This window comes from Aphelocoma coerulescens, chromosome 2 (genome assembly GCF_041296385.1).
Source record: "Aphelocoma coerulescens isolate FSJ_1873_10779 chromosome 2, UR_Acoe_1.0, whole genome shotgun sequence".
NCBI classification, from domain to species: domain Eukaryota; kingdom Metazoa; phylum Chordata; class Aves; order Passeriformes; family Corvidae; genus Aphelocoma; species Aphelocoma coerulescens.
In genome coordinates this window covers 134,190,937-134,208,211 of record NC_091015.1, presented here as the reverse complement: position 1 = coordinate 134,208,211, position 17,275 = coordinate 134,190,937, and the positions used below count along the sequence as shown (strand labels likewise).

The 17,275-nt window shown below is 36.7% G+C and overlaps 1 protein-coding gene across 7 annotated transcripts in view; it reads left to right on the top strand.

Annotated features, from left to right (window-relative positions):
* Positions 1-17,275, top strand: part of NCOA2 (nuclear receptor coactivator 2) — a 189,472-nt gene that overhangs the window by 102,587 nt on the left and 69,610 nt on the right. For all 7 annotated transcript variants that reach the window (XM_069004919.1, XM_069004916.1, XM_069004918.1 and 4 more), the window contains 2 exons: positions 10,255-10,356; positions 11,253-11,425. In XM_069004919.1, coding sequence (XP_068861020.1) covers positions 10,274-10,356; positions 11,253-11,425 — 256 coding nt within the window. In that variant the 5' untranslated portion in view covers positions 10,255-10,273. The remainder of the gene's footprint in view (positions 1-10,254; positions 10,357-11,252; positions 11,426-17,275) is intronic.

Genomic DNA, 17,275 nt, shown 5'->3' with positions numbered 1-17,275 from the left:
AACAAAGCAGCTTGAATTCTTGATTCTTAATTTGAAAGTTTATTATTATACACTGTTAAATGAAATTCAAGCTTATGAGAGCATCTCAGTATTATAGAAGGAAGTGTGGAGCATTGTACATATGTGTGCAGTGGGTTATTCTTCCACCATGACAGCAGTATCAAAATGTGTAGAAATATTATAGTTAATGTTTAGGTACACTTTCTGCAACTCAAGAGTTTTAATTCAGTGCTTGGCATTCAAAAGAATGGCCTGAAGTTTCAGTATGCTTCCTAGTAATGGGTGGTTGGGTAGAAAAGAAAAGTAAACCCTCTTGATGCTGCAGGTATGTGGAAATTGAAAACATGAGTTTAATTTTTGATGAGGCACCAGAGAAGACACAAGAGTTGGACTTACTCTTACTGAAAGCAATAATCTTACTGAACCTTTTGTTGCACTTCAGTATCTACTCTGGGACTGCAGGAACATTATTTTGATGGCCAGGTTAGAGATGTGAAAGGTGGCATGCAACATAAGCATCTCTTGCCGAAGCTCCAGTCAAGCCTGGGCTGCACATCACATTGCACCTGAGTGTGCAGACATGCTAAGCTGGTCCTAGTGACCAGGAGGACCAACACCTCTCTAGCTGTGTGTAGTCATTGAAACTCAGATTGATAAATGATGGAACTCAAATTCAAATATGATAGGTTTAATATCTGTGTGTGTAGGTCCTGTAACTCTACATGTTACTTACTGTATACACCTTATGTGGAAACACGCTGTGTTTCTGTTTGGCTTGCCCTCTACTTTTTACTTTTTACCTATACAGAACCATGTTTCCTGAGCTTTTAATCAACAGAATATGTTTTATCTAATGTAAACAGACTGGTGTTGGACAGGCAGTTGACTGAAATCCTAGTGTAGGCTAGCCCACATTACAGAGATGTGTAAATGCCCCTGTTCATGTGATTGGTCGTATTTTTCTCATCGCTAAGATAGGTGTCTTGAAAATTACACCAAACTGTATAAACTTTCTGGTGTTGTAAGTAATGTATACATATGTGTCAGTTATATTTATGAGATTAGAAAATGTTCCTGGATTTGAGTTTTTCCACTTGTGAGAGTTATTCCATTCTTCCCCTCTCTAGTCTGATTTTCTCCTTGCTCTTTGGTGGTTTCTGGGGAGGAAAGCTGGTGTGGGAATGTAAGTGGACAAAACAGTTTTGAAACTGAGATTGGCAGAGAAGATTCAGTAGGAGTTAAAATATGCTTAACTCACTGTTCCAGAAGTATCATCAACTGGAAATGAAAGCTGTTTAAATACAAAGTTTCCTATAATATTATCCTTTTCTGTGTTGTTAGATTTGCTTCATTTATCAGCTATGCTATTCACAGAGTTCTATTTTAAATCACAGTAGATATGAAATACTAGGCTTCAAAATCAGTCACATAAGTTATTAATAACTGTGAACTATAAGAGAAAAATCTAGATTAAATAAACAACTTATGTGGGAATTTGGACTCCTTTTCCAGTGAAAATGCTTGCAGGCTTAATATTTTTTGCAGCCATAGTGTAATACTTATTAAATTCATCATAGAAAGCTAAATGGATTTAAAATAACTTTTGTTTTGTTTTGTTTTTTTTAACTTAGCTACCTATCTAATACAAACAAAAGGATGTAAGAGTGACTGGCATATATACATGTATATGTACACTCTGGCATTGTATTTTGTGTTTTAATTTGGTGTTTAAAGGGAAGCTTTAGTGATATTAACCTACATTTTTTTTTGTCCTTGAGTATTAAGAAGCACAAACAGTTCTTAATAACTAGAGAAATAGAATCCCAGACCTGAAATTACAACACAGAGTCTTGAAGGTTTTTTTCAGTAGTACCACCTGTCTCCTCTTTGATGATGTTTTGATGAAAACAGATCTTTTCCTCTTTAAAAGTAGAGATTAAGCAATCCTGTTGTGTATTAAGGAAAAAGGTATTTCCTCCTTCTGATATTTTTTTGTTGTTGTTTTATTAGAGCCTGGTTTTTCTATTCCTGGCCATATTAGAGGTGCTGACGTAGCCTAATCCATAAGCAGCTGAGTGAGTGGCTCTGTTAAGAGCCTTAGCCTATGGGAATACAGAAGGTAGGAGCCATCCTACAGTGCTGGGGTCAGTCTGGAGAGGTTTTGGCAAAGTCTCAAGAAGAACTGGGGGTTTCTTAAACCTGTGGGTTTGAGTAGCTGAGAAAAACCTCTTTCTCCTTCAGGATGTAGGTGGATTTTACAGAAAGTCATATTAAATCCCAGTCTGTAACACTCAACATTAATGTTAGCCATTTATTTGATTGTTACAGCATGTGTTAAAGAGCTGCTGCCGCCCATTTGCAGCCTAATGTGTTTATTAGACGATCTTCCCAGTGGCATCTTGAAGTGTCTGTCAGGTAAAAAATTCATGAGCATTATTGGCTTTCAGGCTGCAAATGGAATATGTTGTCTTCTTACTGTCTAATACTCCACACTAAAGCCATTACACAGGAGTAAGGGGAAAGATTGAGGAAGGAGCCTTCAGCTTAAAAACATGAATAGTAGGTGTTGGAGCCAGTTTTCAGTTCTTTTATACATGGGCTCAATGGCATTTCCAAGCAAATTACATTTCTTTCCCTAGTTATAGTCTGTGGAGTTGAAGAATAAGGTAGAGTTTAGTAAATACTGCCATAAATCTTGTTTTAATGTTACCTGTAATAGACTGTCTTTAAAACAGAAAAAATAGAAAAGGCTACATGTGCATGTCAGATTTTAGTACACATCCTTTAAAGGTGACTAGAGTCTTTCAGCTTGCTGCTATCACCTTCCTTGTAAAAACTCTGTTTCCTAATTTTGCTTTATACTGTGTGGCTGTTGTAGGGTGCAAAAGTTTTAGACAGTTTCATCTATAGTAAAAGCAGTAGTGCTGTTTTGAGAAAAAAACATACCCTTACATAAATTAGTTTATGTTTTTAATGTGAGGTTACTATTACCAACCAAGGTATTGGGCATCTTGTTTATTTTGACAGATTGGCATTGTTTTGTTTGGGGTTCCAGGTGTTTAGTGGTGAAGGACAGGTATACATAAGTTGGTTGTTGAACATGTGGCTTGCTTATACCAGGGATTCAGGACGAGTGTTTAATATATCTCTAACTTTCTTTTCTGTCACACTTCTTAATAGTGGATCTTTTGCTTCAATCTAATTTTACCAGACAATGCAATCTTTTTTTTTCCTTGTTCCTTTATTTCCCTTGATTTTCACCTCTTGGCTTTTTATTCATTTTCAAACTCTTATTCATGTCTCACTGGATCTGTCGAAATACCTACGCCAAGCAAGTTTGTGTGCGAGAAGGCTGAGCCTCTCCGAATGCAGTGCAGCGCGTGGGGCGGGCAGGCTCAGCTCACTGCCTGGGACTCTGACAGGTGCTACAATGGATGGGCTGGGAGTCAAAGCAACCCTTCCTCCTGAGCTGCTGTGGCTGACCAGGGGAAGGTTGGCCTTAGGCTCCAGTAACCCACCCCCCCTCTGATCCAGTATCTTATCCTGCCTCTGACAGCGATTTCCTTTGGAGGCCTGGGAAAGTGGCTAGCAAGCATTGCCTTCTTCGCAAGGGTTAAGATTGCAGTATGTATCAATATTAAATATTTTCCAATTCTGAAATGAAGCCAGTGCAAAAAGAGTTCATAAGCAGAAAAAAATGTGAAGAATCAGAATTGGCATGTGACTTCCAACTTTCCTCTGGTTTCTACCAGAATTATTGTTACACAGAGTACATTTGTAATTTTGAAACTGAGATAGAAAGCTTTCTAGTCATGGCAAATTCACAGGAAAAAAGGATGAATTATAATGGCTGTATGTTTGAGTAAACAATTAACCACAGAATTATAAGCTGTTTTTTTCTCAAATTAGCTGTTAGAGAAAATTTTTTTCAAATTAGCTGTTAGAGAAAAAAAATTTCACTGACTTGCAGTATTTTTGGTCAGTAAACAGTATTTTTTTGTTTGTTACTCAATAAAACACTGACTTCAGTAAATCTCTTCGATCTGTATCAGTTGTATGTACAGTAGTTTCATGTGCTGGTGGGCTGGAAGGGTGGTAGTATAGTATTGCTACCTGATTGTCCACTATATGGTACTTTACCTTTTGTTTGCTACTTTTCAGGTTGAAATAGCAGCTTTGAAGGTGTAATCCTCATTTATTCTTTAACTGCATTTGTTAGGCTTATAATAAATCTGACAGTTTAACAGGCCTTGTTTGGAAGATGGCCTGCTCTGATAAGAGATAAAATGCACATTATCTTCTTCTACATTGACTCTGGATTAACTGAATTCACTGATGCTGAGGATCAGTGTTGGAAGGCTTACTCTGCATGCCATGTTCCTTCGTGGCATTTGAGGAGTGGAAGAGATGTAAAAATTCACACAAGTGATTTGTGCTAGATATTTTCCTGTCTCCTGCTTCACGGTGCCTCTGTTTTTCTTTCCCATTTGGAAGATGGATGTTTACTATTGCTTTATAATTAGGTGAATTCTCTCTGTGTACTCCAACTTTAGCAGTTGCTGATAGAGGATGTAAAGGAGGATGTGCTGTTACGACAAGAGCAGAGACTATTGTTTTATTACTGATAACAACAAAAACGAAAAAAAAACCAGAAAAGAAAAGAGAATTTAGGCATATTTCAGGTTCTATTGTTTCAGTCACCCAACATCTGGTAGAAACTGGTTAGGTGTCAATGAATGTAATTACTAATATGTACTATCGTAAAGTTTTTTAATTTAATTTTTCAGTGTTTGTGATTTACAATTAACAATTGGAATAATTAGCCAGTTTTTTTTTTTTACAAGTATTTTGGATGATTTGGCCTGTGGTAATGAAATGGAAACAGAAGGAAAATGTACTTCTGATCTTAAATATAAATAGGAAAAATGTGTTAAGTTACCTGGGATGCCTTGTTGGTATGGGTCATCAGTAGGAGAGTAAAATTAGATATTTTTAGTAATAATAATTCTGATTCTCTAATTATCTCCTTCCTTGTAGGAAAATGTTACAGTGAGTATATTTATCTTTCCATTGCTCTATTGCTCATTTACACCCAGTGGAACTGAAGCTTGAGTAGCATCTTAGCCAGCATTAGAAGTTCAGCTCTTAGTTATTGTTGTAGTTTTGGTGTTTTGTTGGGGTAGGACACATGGAAAAAACATAACATATGGAGTAGAAAAATCTGGTACCACCACTGAAGGCAAAATACCAGTTCCACAGCGGGATATTATGTTTGTTTTTTGGAGTGCAGTACAGCTCTCAAACAACTTACACAATGAAAAAGGGAGTGCCTGGTCTTGCATGACAAGCCATTCTGCAAGACATGCATTCAAGTTTAACTTTGTAAGACAATTTCTTTTAAAACAAAATTGATTTAGTTCAGTATCTGACATATCATGATGCTGGTTTTTTCATTATCAAGCATGTTTTTATCTTTCTCTCCTCAAAGCAGTGATTACTGCTGGTTTTGTTTTTGCTAATTCACAATTTGGTTAATCCTTTTTCTATACCTTGCTAAATAACCCTTAACATTTTCTTGATTTTTGTATTTTTGTGTGGTAGAGCTGATATTACATTTCCACTACTTGTAACACATTGAATGGATCAAGTGCTTTAATTTCTTTATCTTTCTTCTTTCTGAAAATTCCTGAACAGATGTATAAAAAAGATCAGGAGCAGGATGAATGCTGCTTTCTAATCTAAGGTAGTTCCCTCAAGGGGAAGTTTACTGGAGTGAAACTTCAAGTCTCTGACTTGTCATTCTACTCATAGTGTCTTTAGTTTTGAATTGTCATGTTTCCTGGAGAAATTCAGACTTCAAATGTGGCACTTCTGTTTTCTGATCTGAGAAGTTATATGAATGGTTCAGGAACCTAGGGATATCTAGAAGCGCTTTAAAAATTCTTAAATTATCTTGTCAAAATATTGAATGATATGAATTATCATTCAATATGTTATATGTGTTATGATATTTGCGTAGTATAAAACTGTTAGTAATAATTAATAACCAAGACATTTTGATACAGATAAATGAATATGTATGAAGTTAAGGCAGAAGCCAAAAAGCGTTATATGCAATTTAGCTGCTTCAACCCACAGATGTTTATTTCTGTGTCTAAAATTTATCAATTCAATCAAAATTCATGACATTTTCTATTTCTTGCTTGGAAATTTCCTAGGGTCCTGCTTCTTGGTACTATGTGTGCTCAGAGATACTTTCTTCAGAAAAATGGGTTTTTAGTTTCTTGCTTGAGCCACATTAAATTTGTGGAGGTACCTAAACCCTCTAGAGTTCTTCATCTAGTGCTATGCATTGGTCTTGATTGTGAATTAGCTCATGGAAAAATACACAAAACAGCTGCTTTCTTTTTAAAAGACATGAGGAAGCTGGGAAAGTGCTCACCTCTTTGACTCGTTGGAGTCATTGCTGAGAAATGGGAGATGGAGCTTTGCTACCCTCCTCAGCCTGAGGGAGTTAAACCTCAATCCCTGTGTCTTCAGACAGTGTTTGAACTACTTACTCGTGAGTTTAGTGGTATAGACCACACATCTAAAGACTCCTGCACTGCAGGAGTTAATCAGCCTGGCCCTCTTTGCTTCATAAACATTCAGTTTTGGCAGGCAGATGGCATAGCACCCAGGAGGCTGCCCTGCATGGTGGGAAATACAGGCCTGGGAGCCCTTTCTGAAGAGGAAACTGTATCTCCACCGCCCAGTTTCTAGCTGTTTTAGTTGATAGCTTACAGAAGAGTCTATCCACACCTTCTAAAAGCCGATTCCTCCTCATTTCTCCTAACTAGGGAATGGATTTTGGTTTCTGAATTCCAAAAGAATACCAGAACTTTTAACTAATCCAGTTAGTCCCTAAATCCCTAGGGAAACAGGGTTTGGAAGCACATCCTTTTGATTTTAGTACTGTGTGCTAGATACAGATGAGTGACTTTCATTTTAGCCTTTGGGATTTTTTAGATTGCTTCAATATCATCTGTCTAGCTCTCCACTTTCTGAGACACCTAACTCTGGATTTTACATCCTGCTCTGGAGCACAGTCACATACAACACAAAGAAATGGCCTATAAAAATCTTTGAGGTATAGAACATGCTTTTTAATTAAGACAGAAGGGAGAACAGAAAGCAAACATGGTAGTAGGTGGTAGATTTCCAGAAATAAATTATGATGAGTGAAAAAGAAATGGGTAACTTATTCTAAGAATAAACTGATAATGCTGCTGAGAAAAAGATGTAATAGCCTGTAAGTGCAAACAAAATAAAATGTGTACATACGTTGTTTAGAACTGTTTGCTGTGTTTAATAAGGAGCAAGACAGTGCTAGTTTTGTAATTATGATACTGCTTTTGTTTCCCTTAATACAGAAGTATAAAGTTTAGAGTTTATTGTTGGAGATGATGTGTCCTCCAAAGGCTGATATTGTGGACCGAGTGGGATTTCCACAGAATAGCATCACTGTGAATGCAAGAATTGATTTATGCATTGGTGGAGCTACAGGTGAAACTTTGGCTCCCACAAAAATACCCTTTGAAGTAGGTCTGAGAGAGTGGGTGGGAAAGCTGTCAGTAACAGCTTCTGTATGCTTTCTTGAGGAGGAAGGAGTTTTGGAGGGTGGTGCCCACCCTAAATGCTTACCTTCTTACTTCTTGGGAGGCAAGAGGAGTGAGAAGATGACAGCTGAAGGTTTGACAGGTATTTGTGAATTGTTATGCTTTCTTTTCTCAAGAAAAATAGTTAGCTGACTTACATTTCTCAGGTTTTACTTGGGAAGCATAGGAAATGAAGGGATTCCCCAGCCTAATTTTCTTCTGAACTTTAGGTCACCATCTGAGTCTGGATCAGAGATCAGATCTTGGGAATGTACAGCTTTCATCATGCTGATGATTTTTTTCTCACCTTGGTCAGTGAAAAGTTTAGTCATTGAAACAGAGCTGCAAGGACAGTTCCAGCTCTCAAAGACAAAGACATGTTCTCTTTAAATATTGTCAGTTTCCTTAATAGTATCTTACACCTTCCTTGGTGCTCTTATTTGTGATACTTGTGAAATTGTATATTTTCAAGGAAGTGCTTAGCTCCTAATCTATGAGTGTATATGCTACTCCTGTACTCGGAGAAATTAGGATGTGTATGTCTGCTGAGACTGGAGAAGACAGACAGTTGTTAAGGAGCAGCCGGTGTCACAGACCACACTGGAGACTGCCGTAGGTGTCTCATGCTCTGCAACAAGGTTGGCACTGGTGTGGCTCTGCCATTGCCCTGATGAGGTCACTGGGAGTTCTGCAGCAAGTACAGCATGGTGGAGGCTGTGATGGTACATCTTCCCCTTGAGAGTTGTGTCTGCTCCGCCACAGAATCACAGCCTTCTTGCTGTGCTTACAGTGGGTTCTTCTCAAAATAACAGCAGCATGGATGTATATGTAGATATGCATTTGCATGTGTAGACTCAGTAGAGAAAAAGGTATTTTTCAAATACAATCTGATACCATTCATGTCAAAGACCAGATGGAAGTGATATGTACAGGCATGATACAGTCTTTCTCATGGAACTTTACCCATATCTAGAAAAAGGAGAAGGACTCCACGCTCTGCGCAGACTGGTTAAAAAAATACTGAGATCAGCTCAGCTGGTCAGAGCACGGAGTTATTCACACCGAGGTTGTGGGTTCAATCCTGGTGTGGGCCATTCACTTAAGAGTTGGACTCAGTGATCCGTGTGGGTCCTTTCCACCTCAGAATGTTCTGTGAAAAAAGTAGTTTCGGTAAAATGAAATTATTTTTATTTTTTATTTTTAATGTAGGGAAATGTTAGGTGGCGGTCACTTATGAATCTGAGGTGGCTCCAATTCATCATTTGCTTGCTCAGGTTTCAGTGAGTAGCCTTTCTCAGCATTAACTGCTTGGACCTTAGTCTTTGGGCTGTTTCTGCCAATATCTGCAATAGCTTCACTCAGTTGGCTCATTGGGAAAACTCTGATTTCCAGTGTGAACATCTGATTACCAACCCATAGGCTGGCTTCTAGATCTTAAAAAGTACCAAAAAGAAAAAGGGAAGGGGACTTTAACCCCCAGCAGTTCCCTTACTAGGTTCAGTGCATGGATGACCAGGCCAGCAGAGGGAAGGGAACTGGTGGAACAGAAATGAAGGGCTTGAAGGAGGTGGTGAACTCCCTTGTTTCCACTTTATGCCAAAGTGAAGTGGTCATACAATTACAGACTCCAGACTTTATTTTAGTAGGGTATGAATCACCTCCTGGATACACTCACCTCCTTCATGGCCCTCATGTTTATTTTTCTGCTAATCCCAAACAATACAGGAGCTCTCTGAAATGTCTAGCAATACCTCTCTGCTATCATCCTCACAAAACTGGCAGCAAGTAGGCAGATGGTGAGCTGGGACTGCCCCATCTTGCATGAATTTTTGATAATTTACATTATCTCCCTATGTCCTTTGGTGATTTCTGCTCTGGAATATTGGTACTTGTTGAGGAATATGTAATCTGGGGCAGGCAATTTTCGTGTTCAGGCTTCTACAGGGCATAGGGAAACCAACAGCCAGGAGCAGGGCAGGATTTCCATAGGCTGTCTATTGCACAAATTATAAGCTTGTGTTGTTTTACTACGTTAGCTTGACAAGTTATTCTCCTTATGAGGTATATTATATGTACAAAATATTTATCAGTTCCTCAGCAATTTCTAGTGCTGACAGATGTTCTGTTTCTACAATTTTGTACATGTACTTCTGCAGGCATTATTTTCTGATTTTTAACTACAGCTGCATGTGATACCTTTTCACGTAGCTGGGACACATGTTTTATTTTATGTATTTCAGTTCTGTTGTGTTTTCCTTGTTGTGTGGCACTATGGCTTTTTCCTTTGTCTTTCCTCATTCCATCTTGCAAATTTGCCATGAAAATTCAGCAATCCAGGCACAAAATGTACTTATCTGTTCTTACATAACTGGTAACAATCAAAGGGATGATAATGCTTTACTTGCACACCACAAATCTTCTTCCGAAGGAGTTTTGTGTAGCATTTTGTGGGGTCATAAACAAGGTGTTTGTATTGGTGCCTTTCAAACAAACTCTATTTCAAATGATAGATTTGCCAAGTAAAATCTGAATTGAGCATGGAATGAGAAATTTGGAAAATGAACAGAGAACTCAAACTTTTCCATCATAACCCTTTCTTCTACTTTCTTCCTTTTAGTTGCTGATATGTGTTCAAGATGAGTGGAATGGGAGAAAATACCTCTGACCCATCCAGAGCAGAGTCAAGAAAGCGCAAGGATCCCGATCAGGTTGGACCCAGGTTAGACCATTTACTTCTGGAAATACTAAGAGAGAATGAGTTAAAAAAACGTTACATGTGCATCTGTTTTTCAGTTAGAAGATGACAAACAACATTCTTGCAAAGAGAAGTCAGTGCCAAACTACTTTATTACAGTAATTCTGTGTTGTTGAGGGTTTGGGATGGGGATCAGAACTATTCTCTTTTATTATTACTTGTTTGTTTATTTTGAATCCAGTGTTGTACCAAAATGCAGAATTTTGGTGATAATTTAGGAGAAATGTAAAAATCTTTTTTGGCTATTCACTGCAAAAAGTCTTCAGTCACTCATTTTGGCAATCTGACATTTTTTTTTACCACCTCTGTTGTACATTATAATCTAGGTCTTGAAAAATAATTTCCATCTTTACAGCAGTTATGTTACCAACACAAATACATTTTAAAGCATAACCACTCATTCATCATCTTTTCTTAAGACTGTCATAAATTCAAAAGGAGGCAGGGAGTATGGATTACTCAGTTTAACTATTTAAGCTGTTTTATTTTCTCATACACAATCACTATATAATACTCTTTGGATTCTCAATGCCATGTGGGAGGGATAGTTGTAAATATTCAAATCCCACCCCACCCCACCAAAATAATCTTGTGTTTTCAATTCCTAATCCCAAGCCTCTTCTGAAACAAAAACATGACTGCTGGGAAAAAAAAATGTAATATCTTTTATAATGCTCCTTTCCTTGTTCCAGAGGAAACCTTTCTGCTTGAGAAACATGTAAGTTATATTTTGGTAGTGAGAGAGGGCAGTTCTCTGTTTTTGTTAAACTACTGTCAAACCTTTTGAAATAATCTTTGAGCTGGCCAGAAGGCAAATAAACTGACATTAAAGACAGCATTTTTGTTAACTCCTCTTTCAGCCCTAAAAGAAGCACTGAGAAACGCAATCGTGAGCAAGAGAATAAATACATAGAAGAACTTGCAGAGCTGATTTTTGCAAATTTTAATGATATTGACAACTTTAACTTTAAACCTGACAAATGTGCAATCTTGAAAGAAACTGTGAAGCAAATTCGTCAGATAAAAGAACAAGGTAAGGAGACTAATTAATTGACTTGGAATATTTTGTGTTGTTATTTTGGTTTTGGCTAACCTGATAGTCTCTTCAACTTTTCTTTCACAAAATTCTCGTGTTTTTCATTAATCAGTAATGAAAAATGCTGTAAAGTCATGTGAATAGAGTGTGGTAGGTATCATAGTATTTTTAAAATAAGCTTCACTGAAAATTGCTTAGAGTGAGAGAAAATCGATCAGTGTGCTGTGTGTATCTAATGGAATTGAAATTACTTGCGCTTTCAGAAAAGTTAAACTAGCACATGGCTTTGGGAAAAAAACCACATACTCTTACATGGATGATGAATCCATGCAAAAGAGAAATGATCCAGGAGAGTGGGGTATGTAAGTGTTCTGCATACCCATTTTGCTTTCTTTTGTTGGTATGAATAGATATTGTGGACTAAATTATCTGCGTCCTTTAAATGATGACATCATATCCTCGACTACAATAGATTTGAAACTATTCTAATCTCTAGATAGGGTCCTGTTATAAATGTAAACCACAGAACGTGACAGTTTTCTTCCTGTTCTTTGTCTAGAAGATTAGTTTTGTATTTCTTTTCTTTTGATATATTTCCTATTCAAAGAGAAAACACAAATCTTTCAGAAACTTTAAATTTTTGGAAGTGGGATTGTGGCACAGGTCTGTCTAGGCGGGCACACTGCAGGTGTTTGGGGCAGATTCAAATTCTTAAAGTAGGTGCATATAATTTTTCTTTCAACGTAGAAGATTTATATCTTTGTAAACTGTGTTTAGAGTGATTCCTTTGATTTTCAAATACTTTAAACATCTTTCACTTTTTCACTATTCTGTGATATCTGTGGGAAAATAATTCTTCCTTTTCCATACTGTGTGTGTAAAATTACGAAAGTGGAGATTGCATGTTTCATAATTCAGATACGTATTTATTTCTAAAACAAGCATATAAGTAGACCTACCGTTTTAGACATCGATCTATTCAAAGCTAAATGGAAAGTGGAAAGAGTCAGATTGTGTCAGCTGCCTCCAAAGTGGCTCTAACTGATTAATCTTAGGGAGCATTTCTATTTCTCTGCTTGTTCTCTTCTTGTTAGGTTGCTATGATTTTTAAAGTGGATATTCTAGTGATGTTGCCATGGCCCATATTAGAAGTATACTTGTTAACCTCACACAGTGTCCATCATTGTTTTGCACCTTGCTGGCTTTTGAGATACTCTTTTTCCTGTATTTTCTTCATCCTTTTCTCAAAACGGTTTTTAGGTTTTGTTGTTTTGTTGTTTTTTTTTTTTTTTTTTTTTGCTGTCACCAAGCAACACATACTCCTTATCTTCATCTGAGAAAAGGAAAAGGACAAAAAACTTGTGTTTTCCTGGGAAGTGGGTGCACAAAGTAAAATCTGCTAGTCCACTTTGGTAATTCTGTCAGCAGTTCTAGAAAATCTAGTCTGAAAATCTGGCTCTAACTCATGGTAACTTTGTCAAATCCAGGTTTTTATTGTTCAGGACCATTATCACAAAAATATTTTTCATATTGTTATAAAATAATCACCCTCACCAGACCAAGTTATGTGTCATCATGGGCCAGAATTGTGCTAAAGATGAATGTGCAGTTAGTTTTTTAAAGTCATAAAGTCTTACTGCAAAAACAACTGAATATACACTTTTAAAGACAGACTAAACTGCTGTGAGCACTGTTTATTTCAACAAGTAGAAGTAGTTTGCAACCCTTGAGCAATAAAGACAGTAAATTGCTCTTTTTGATGTTGATTTGTTGCACAAGGTTCTTCAGTTGAGGACAATTAGATGTTCTGGTAACTGGGTGTTCACATAAAATTCACAGCTGGTACAGACTGACTTTAAGCCTCTGTAAGGGGCACTGCAAAACACTGAGACCTTCAAGATGGTCATTATCAGCATCTCAGAGTCTAGACATAAGATCAGAATATTTGAAATTATTTCTTTGAACTGATTAAAGGTTTGATACCTGTTTCTACATAGAAGCTACTTCTGTTTGTTGTGATAGCAAATTTAAAAGGCTTTTCCTTGTAAGAAAAATTCAGATGACTGCATACTCTGAAATGCAATATTGTTTTGGAACAGTCATTTCATTAACAAAAATGTCTCCCATACAGTAAATGTCCAAATTGCACAAACAGTACAGTATACCTGTACTTCTGTTGAGTGCCACAAAACCCCTGACATAAACAATGCAAACAGGTTAAAGACATAATGAAGCTATTACTATTGCTCTCTCATGTTTTATATGTAGTTTATCACCTCACATTGGGAATCCTGCACTTAAACATGCTCATTATTTAAATGCATTAACTTTTAGGTTGTTCCAGATCTTTCTGATTGCTTTTCCACTGTCAAGACCTGTTAGAACACCTCAACAACAGTCAAAAACTTGCATTATCTATTGCTAAAGCAACAGTCATTAAAATAACGCTATACTTGCATGAAGTGCCATGAGATTCAGGTTAAAAATCAGATTTTATTACAGTTGTTCTGTTTATTTTTAGTATTATGCAGAATACTTGTAAGAGAAAACTTCATGAACATCCTGAAACTCTTCAGTGATTCTACACTGACATGGTCAAATTAAGATGGCTCAGTGGTCACACAGTGGGTTGGCTCTGCATTTCTTCCAAGGCTGATTAGATTAAATCAGTGAGAACTTTACAGTTTTATTATTTGGAAGTTTTAGCAAAGAGGTTTTTTCTTTGAAATAAATACTAAAATTTTGATTTGCACATGAAGGTCTAATTACGTACAAAAGCACAGTCAACTATAATGATCTTGTAAAGCCACTGAAAGCAACAAGTGTTATAGCTGCTACTGAGATTTGTCAAGGAAACTTTTTTCTAGGTTCTAGGAATGAGAACAAGGAAGGCTGAAATGCAGATTGGCATTTGTTTCCCATGTCAAGCTAGCTGGGCTGGTAGCTGAAAAAAGTAGTAGATCTGTTGCTTTAATAATACTATATAATTTAGTATAATGTTATCCTGATCTATTTTATATGCAAATATATACTTGGAATAGTTTATCTGTTATCTTTATATCATTTCTCACAGTATATACTTCAAAGATTCCTAAGTTGTGGTATGTTAGAGATTCAGTTTATTACAATTTGAAGGCAAGTTATAAATGTATGTGTAAAACTGAATTCATTAAAAGAATTAAAGATATTTGGAAGATGTAACCATTGCATGCAGTTTTAATCTGGGTTTTGAAATGGTTTTAGTACTTGGGAAAGTGATGACAAGTTCCTTTACAAAAGCTTAATTTTCTACTGAGGACATTTATCATATTATCTTACAATGATTGAATAGAGATTTTGTAAATGTCCAGAAGAGATGAAAAATTGTGATTTTAGCATGAAGATGAAACAGAAGTTGTATCCACATAAATCATCAGTGGATGTCCCTACTGAGGATTTGGGACTTGTGTTTCAAGCATTTTGAAAACATTCATTCAGTTTTTTATTTATAACATAAAAGTAATTTGGAATGGTGGTGTTACCTGGTCATTGAAGTGTAAGCTCTCCTGTTGTTTGCAGTCCATGTTAAGTTTCTTGGAAAGAGTAATGGTCGTATATGTGGCAGATGTGTTCATAATGTACACAGATGTGTACAAGCAAGTCAGTTCTGAGTTGCATGTGCTTAATTTAAAAGGCTTGTGTTAGGCAAGTGTAAAGACCATTGGGAATAAAGGTTCCTTTATATGCCAGACAGCCAAGGAGCTATAAAGCCATTTGATTGTACTTAAGAAATACGCTCAGTAAAACAGTGTCTGATTGATTTTAGGGTCCTGTCTTATTTTAAGAAGCAACTTCAGCACTTAAGACATTAATTTCTGTCGTATAAGTACTGCTGAAAATGTTTTCTCATATCTGAAGATGACATAATTCTGGCAGCAAATAAAGAAATCTGAATTTTCTTCTTCCTTAGTTGAAAATCAATTGAACTGTTTCACATCAATTCCATTTGATTTTATTCCAACAGTAGTCCTTTTCCTTCACTCTTGTCACCAGTCTGACTCCCCTCATTATGGCAGTGGGCTTTTTCTCCTTATTTTTTTGATTGCTTTGTCTCTCTTTTGCTGGGTTTTATTTCAGGGTTTTGTGGGGTTTTTTTGGGGGTTTTTTTGGTTTTTTTTTCTTCTTCTTTAGGGTATAAAGCAGGTTATAAAAATTGAATCCTTGCCCTTAGTTTGCAGCTCCTTTTATCTATCATGCTGGCCCCAGTCTCAGCAGATAAATAACTTGTCTTTTAAAGCAGAGAGTATATGTCACATTTCACTGTTTGAACAACTCCCCCTTCAGACTTTGAAACTTCCTTTTCTTCATTATCTAGTTGTGCTTTTAGCCTCCTGTCTGAATATCAGCAATGCAGTAGGTACAGAGGATACTGAAGATCACCTTAAGCTTCTTCAGCAGTTTGTCCAGCTAAGTCTCTTCTGACCTCTTTGGTTGGAGTGCTGAGGCATGTGTCCTGACATAAGTACAAGACATGGATTTGTTTTTTTTTCCAAGTCTCCTGAGTTCCTTTTATTAAACTCCAGGTCTCCATCTCTTATTTCTCTCCTTCTATTCTCCAAGGCTTTCTGTTTTCTGTAGCCTTTTTTTAAGGTGGCATCCACCTGTCCTACTTAGGTTCACATGCAGTTGGATATAATCTACTGTGGTAAAGTATCCTCCAAGTAAAAAAATATTATTTTATATCACTTCCATTTTCCTGCAGAGTCCAGTTTTCATGTGTCACCAGTTTCTGAAGAGGTTTTGTGTTCTGTAGATCAGCTTTTCAGTGGTTCGGGAGGGGATGTTGGGGTGGCAATTGTCACTCTAGCTGTTAATGTACACTTCTGAGTTCACAGATCTTGTTTTTGGAATAGCCTTAAAAGACAGACCTGGGATGGAATAAATCACCATGTAGTGTTGGGAGAGGGAGAAGTGCTTGATGAAGAGAGACATGCATGGAAACCTGTATGAACTTTAAAAGAAGGCTTGTTGTTAATCATATTTATCTTCTTTTTCTGGTTTCACATTTGATAGCAAAACCAGTTCTTGCTTCCCTGTAGCAGTACTGTGTAATCACAGGGGCACTCTAGCAGATAGTCTATTGTTGCCTCCAGCACCAGTATGCAAGTAAAATCATTTGCTGAAAGAAAACAGCATGGTCTTAACACTGTAATGAGGTGTTGCTTTGGCTGCTGCTACTTTGAATTTATCAGATCTGAATTTAGATTCATATTTCACAAGGTATTTAAGCAACTGCCTAACTCTAAGCAGATGAGTAATCCCTGTTAAGTCAGTGGAACTACTTAAAGGTTTAATGTTATGTGCATAAATATCTTGCAAAATCAGGATATTAAGGCAAGAGAGCATATGCAGACTTGTTTTTTGTTTGTTGGTTTTTGTTTTGCAAATATTTTACTGGGTCAATTTTGCTGTAATTATATTTTAATATTAATCATATTTGAGATGGGATATTCAAATTTTATGCCAATTTTTGATTTTTTTTCTTTTTGAAGGAATTATACATGGGTATCACTGTTTGTATATACTGTATTTTCAGTCTGATAGGATTTTAAGACTGAATTAAGTGTCACAGGAATTTGTGCTTCAAGTCAAGGAATTTATGCAGAGCATTTACCAAAAAAATAAAAATCTATTACTGAATTTGCTTTGTTGTCTCCCCTACCTAGAGCTGAGAGTGATGTACTGAAAGTGTCTTTGATCTTCCTCTGTACATTGGAAAAGTTTTCTGGCTAAATACCCAGTTTATGTTGACTTTACTACTTGCATGACTCCAGAGAACTACTGAGTCACTGAAGAATTTAAACTGAT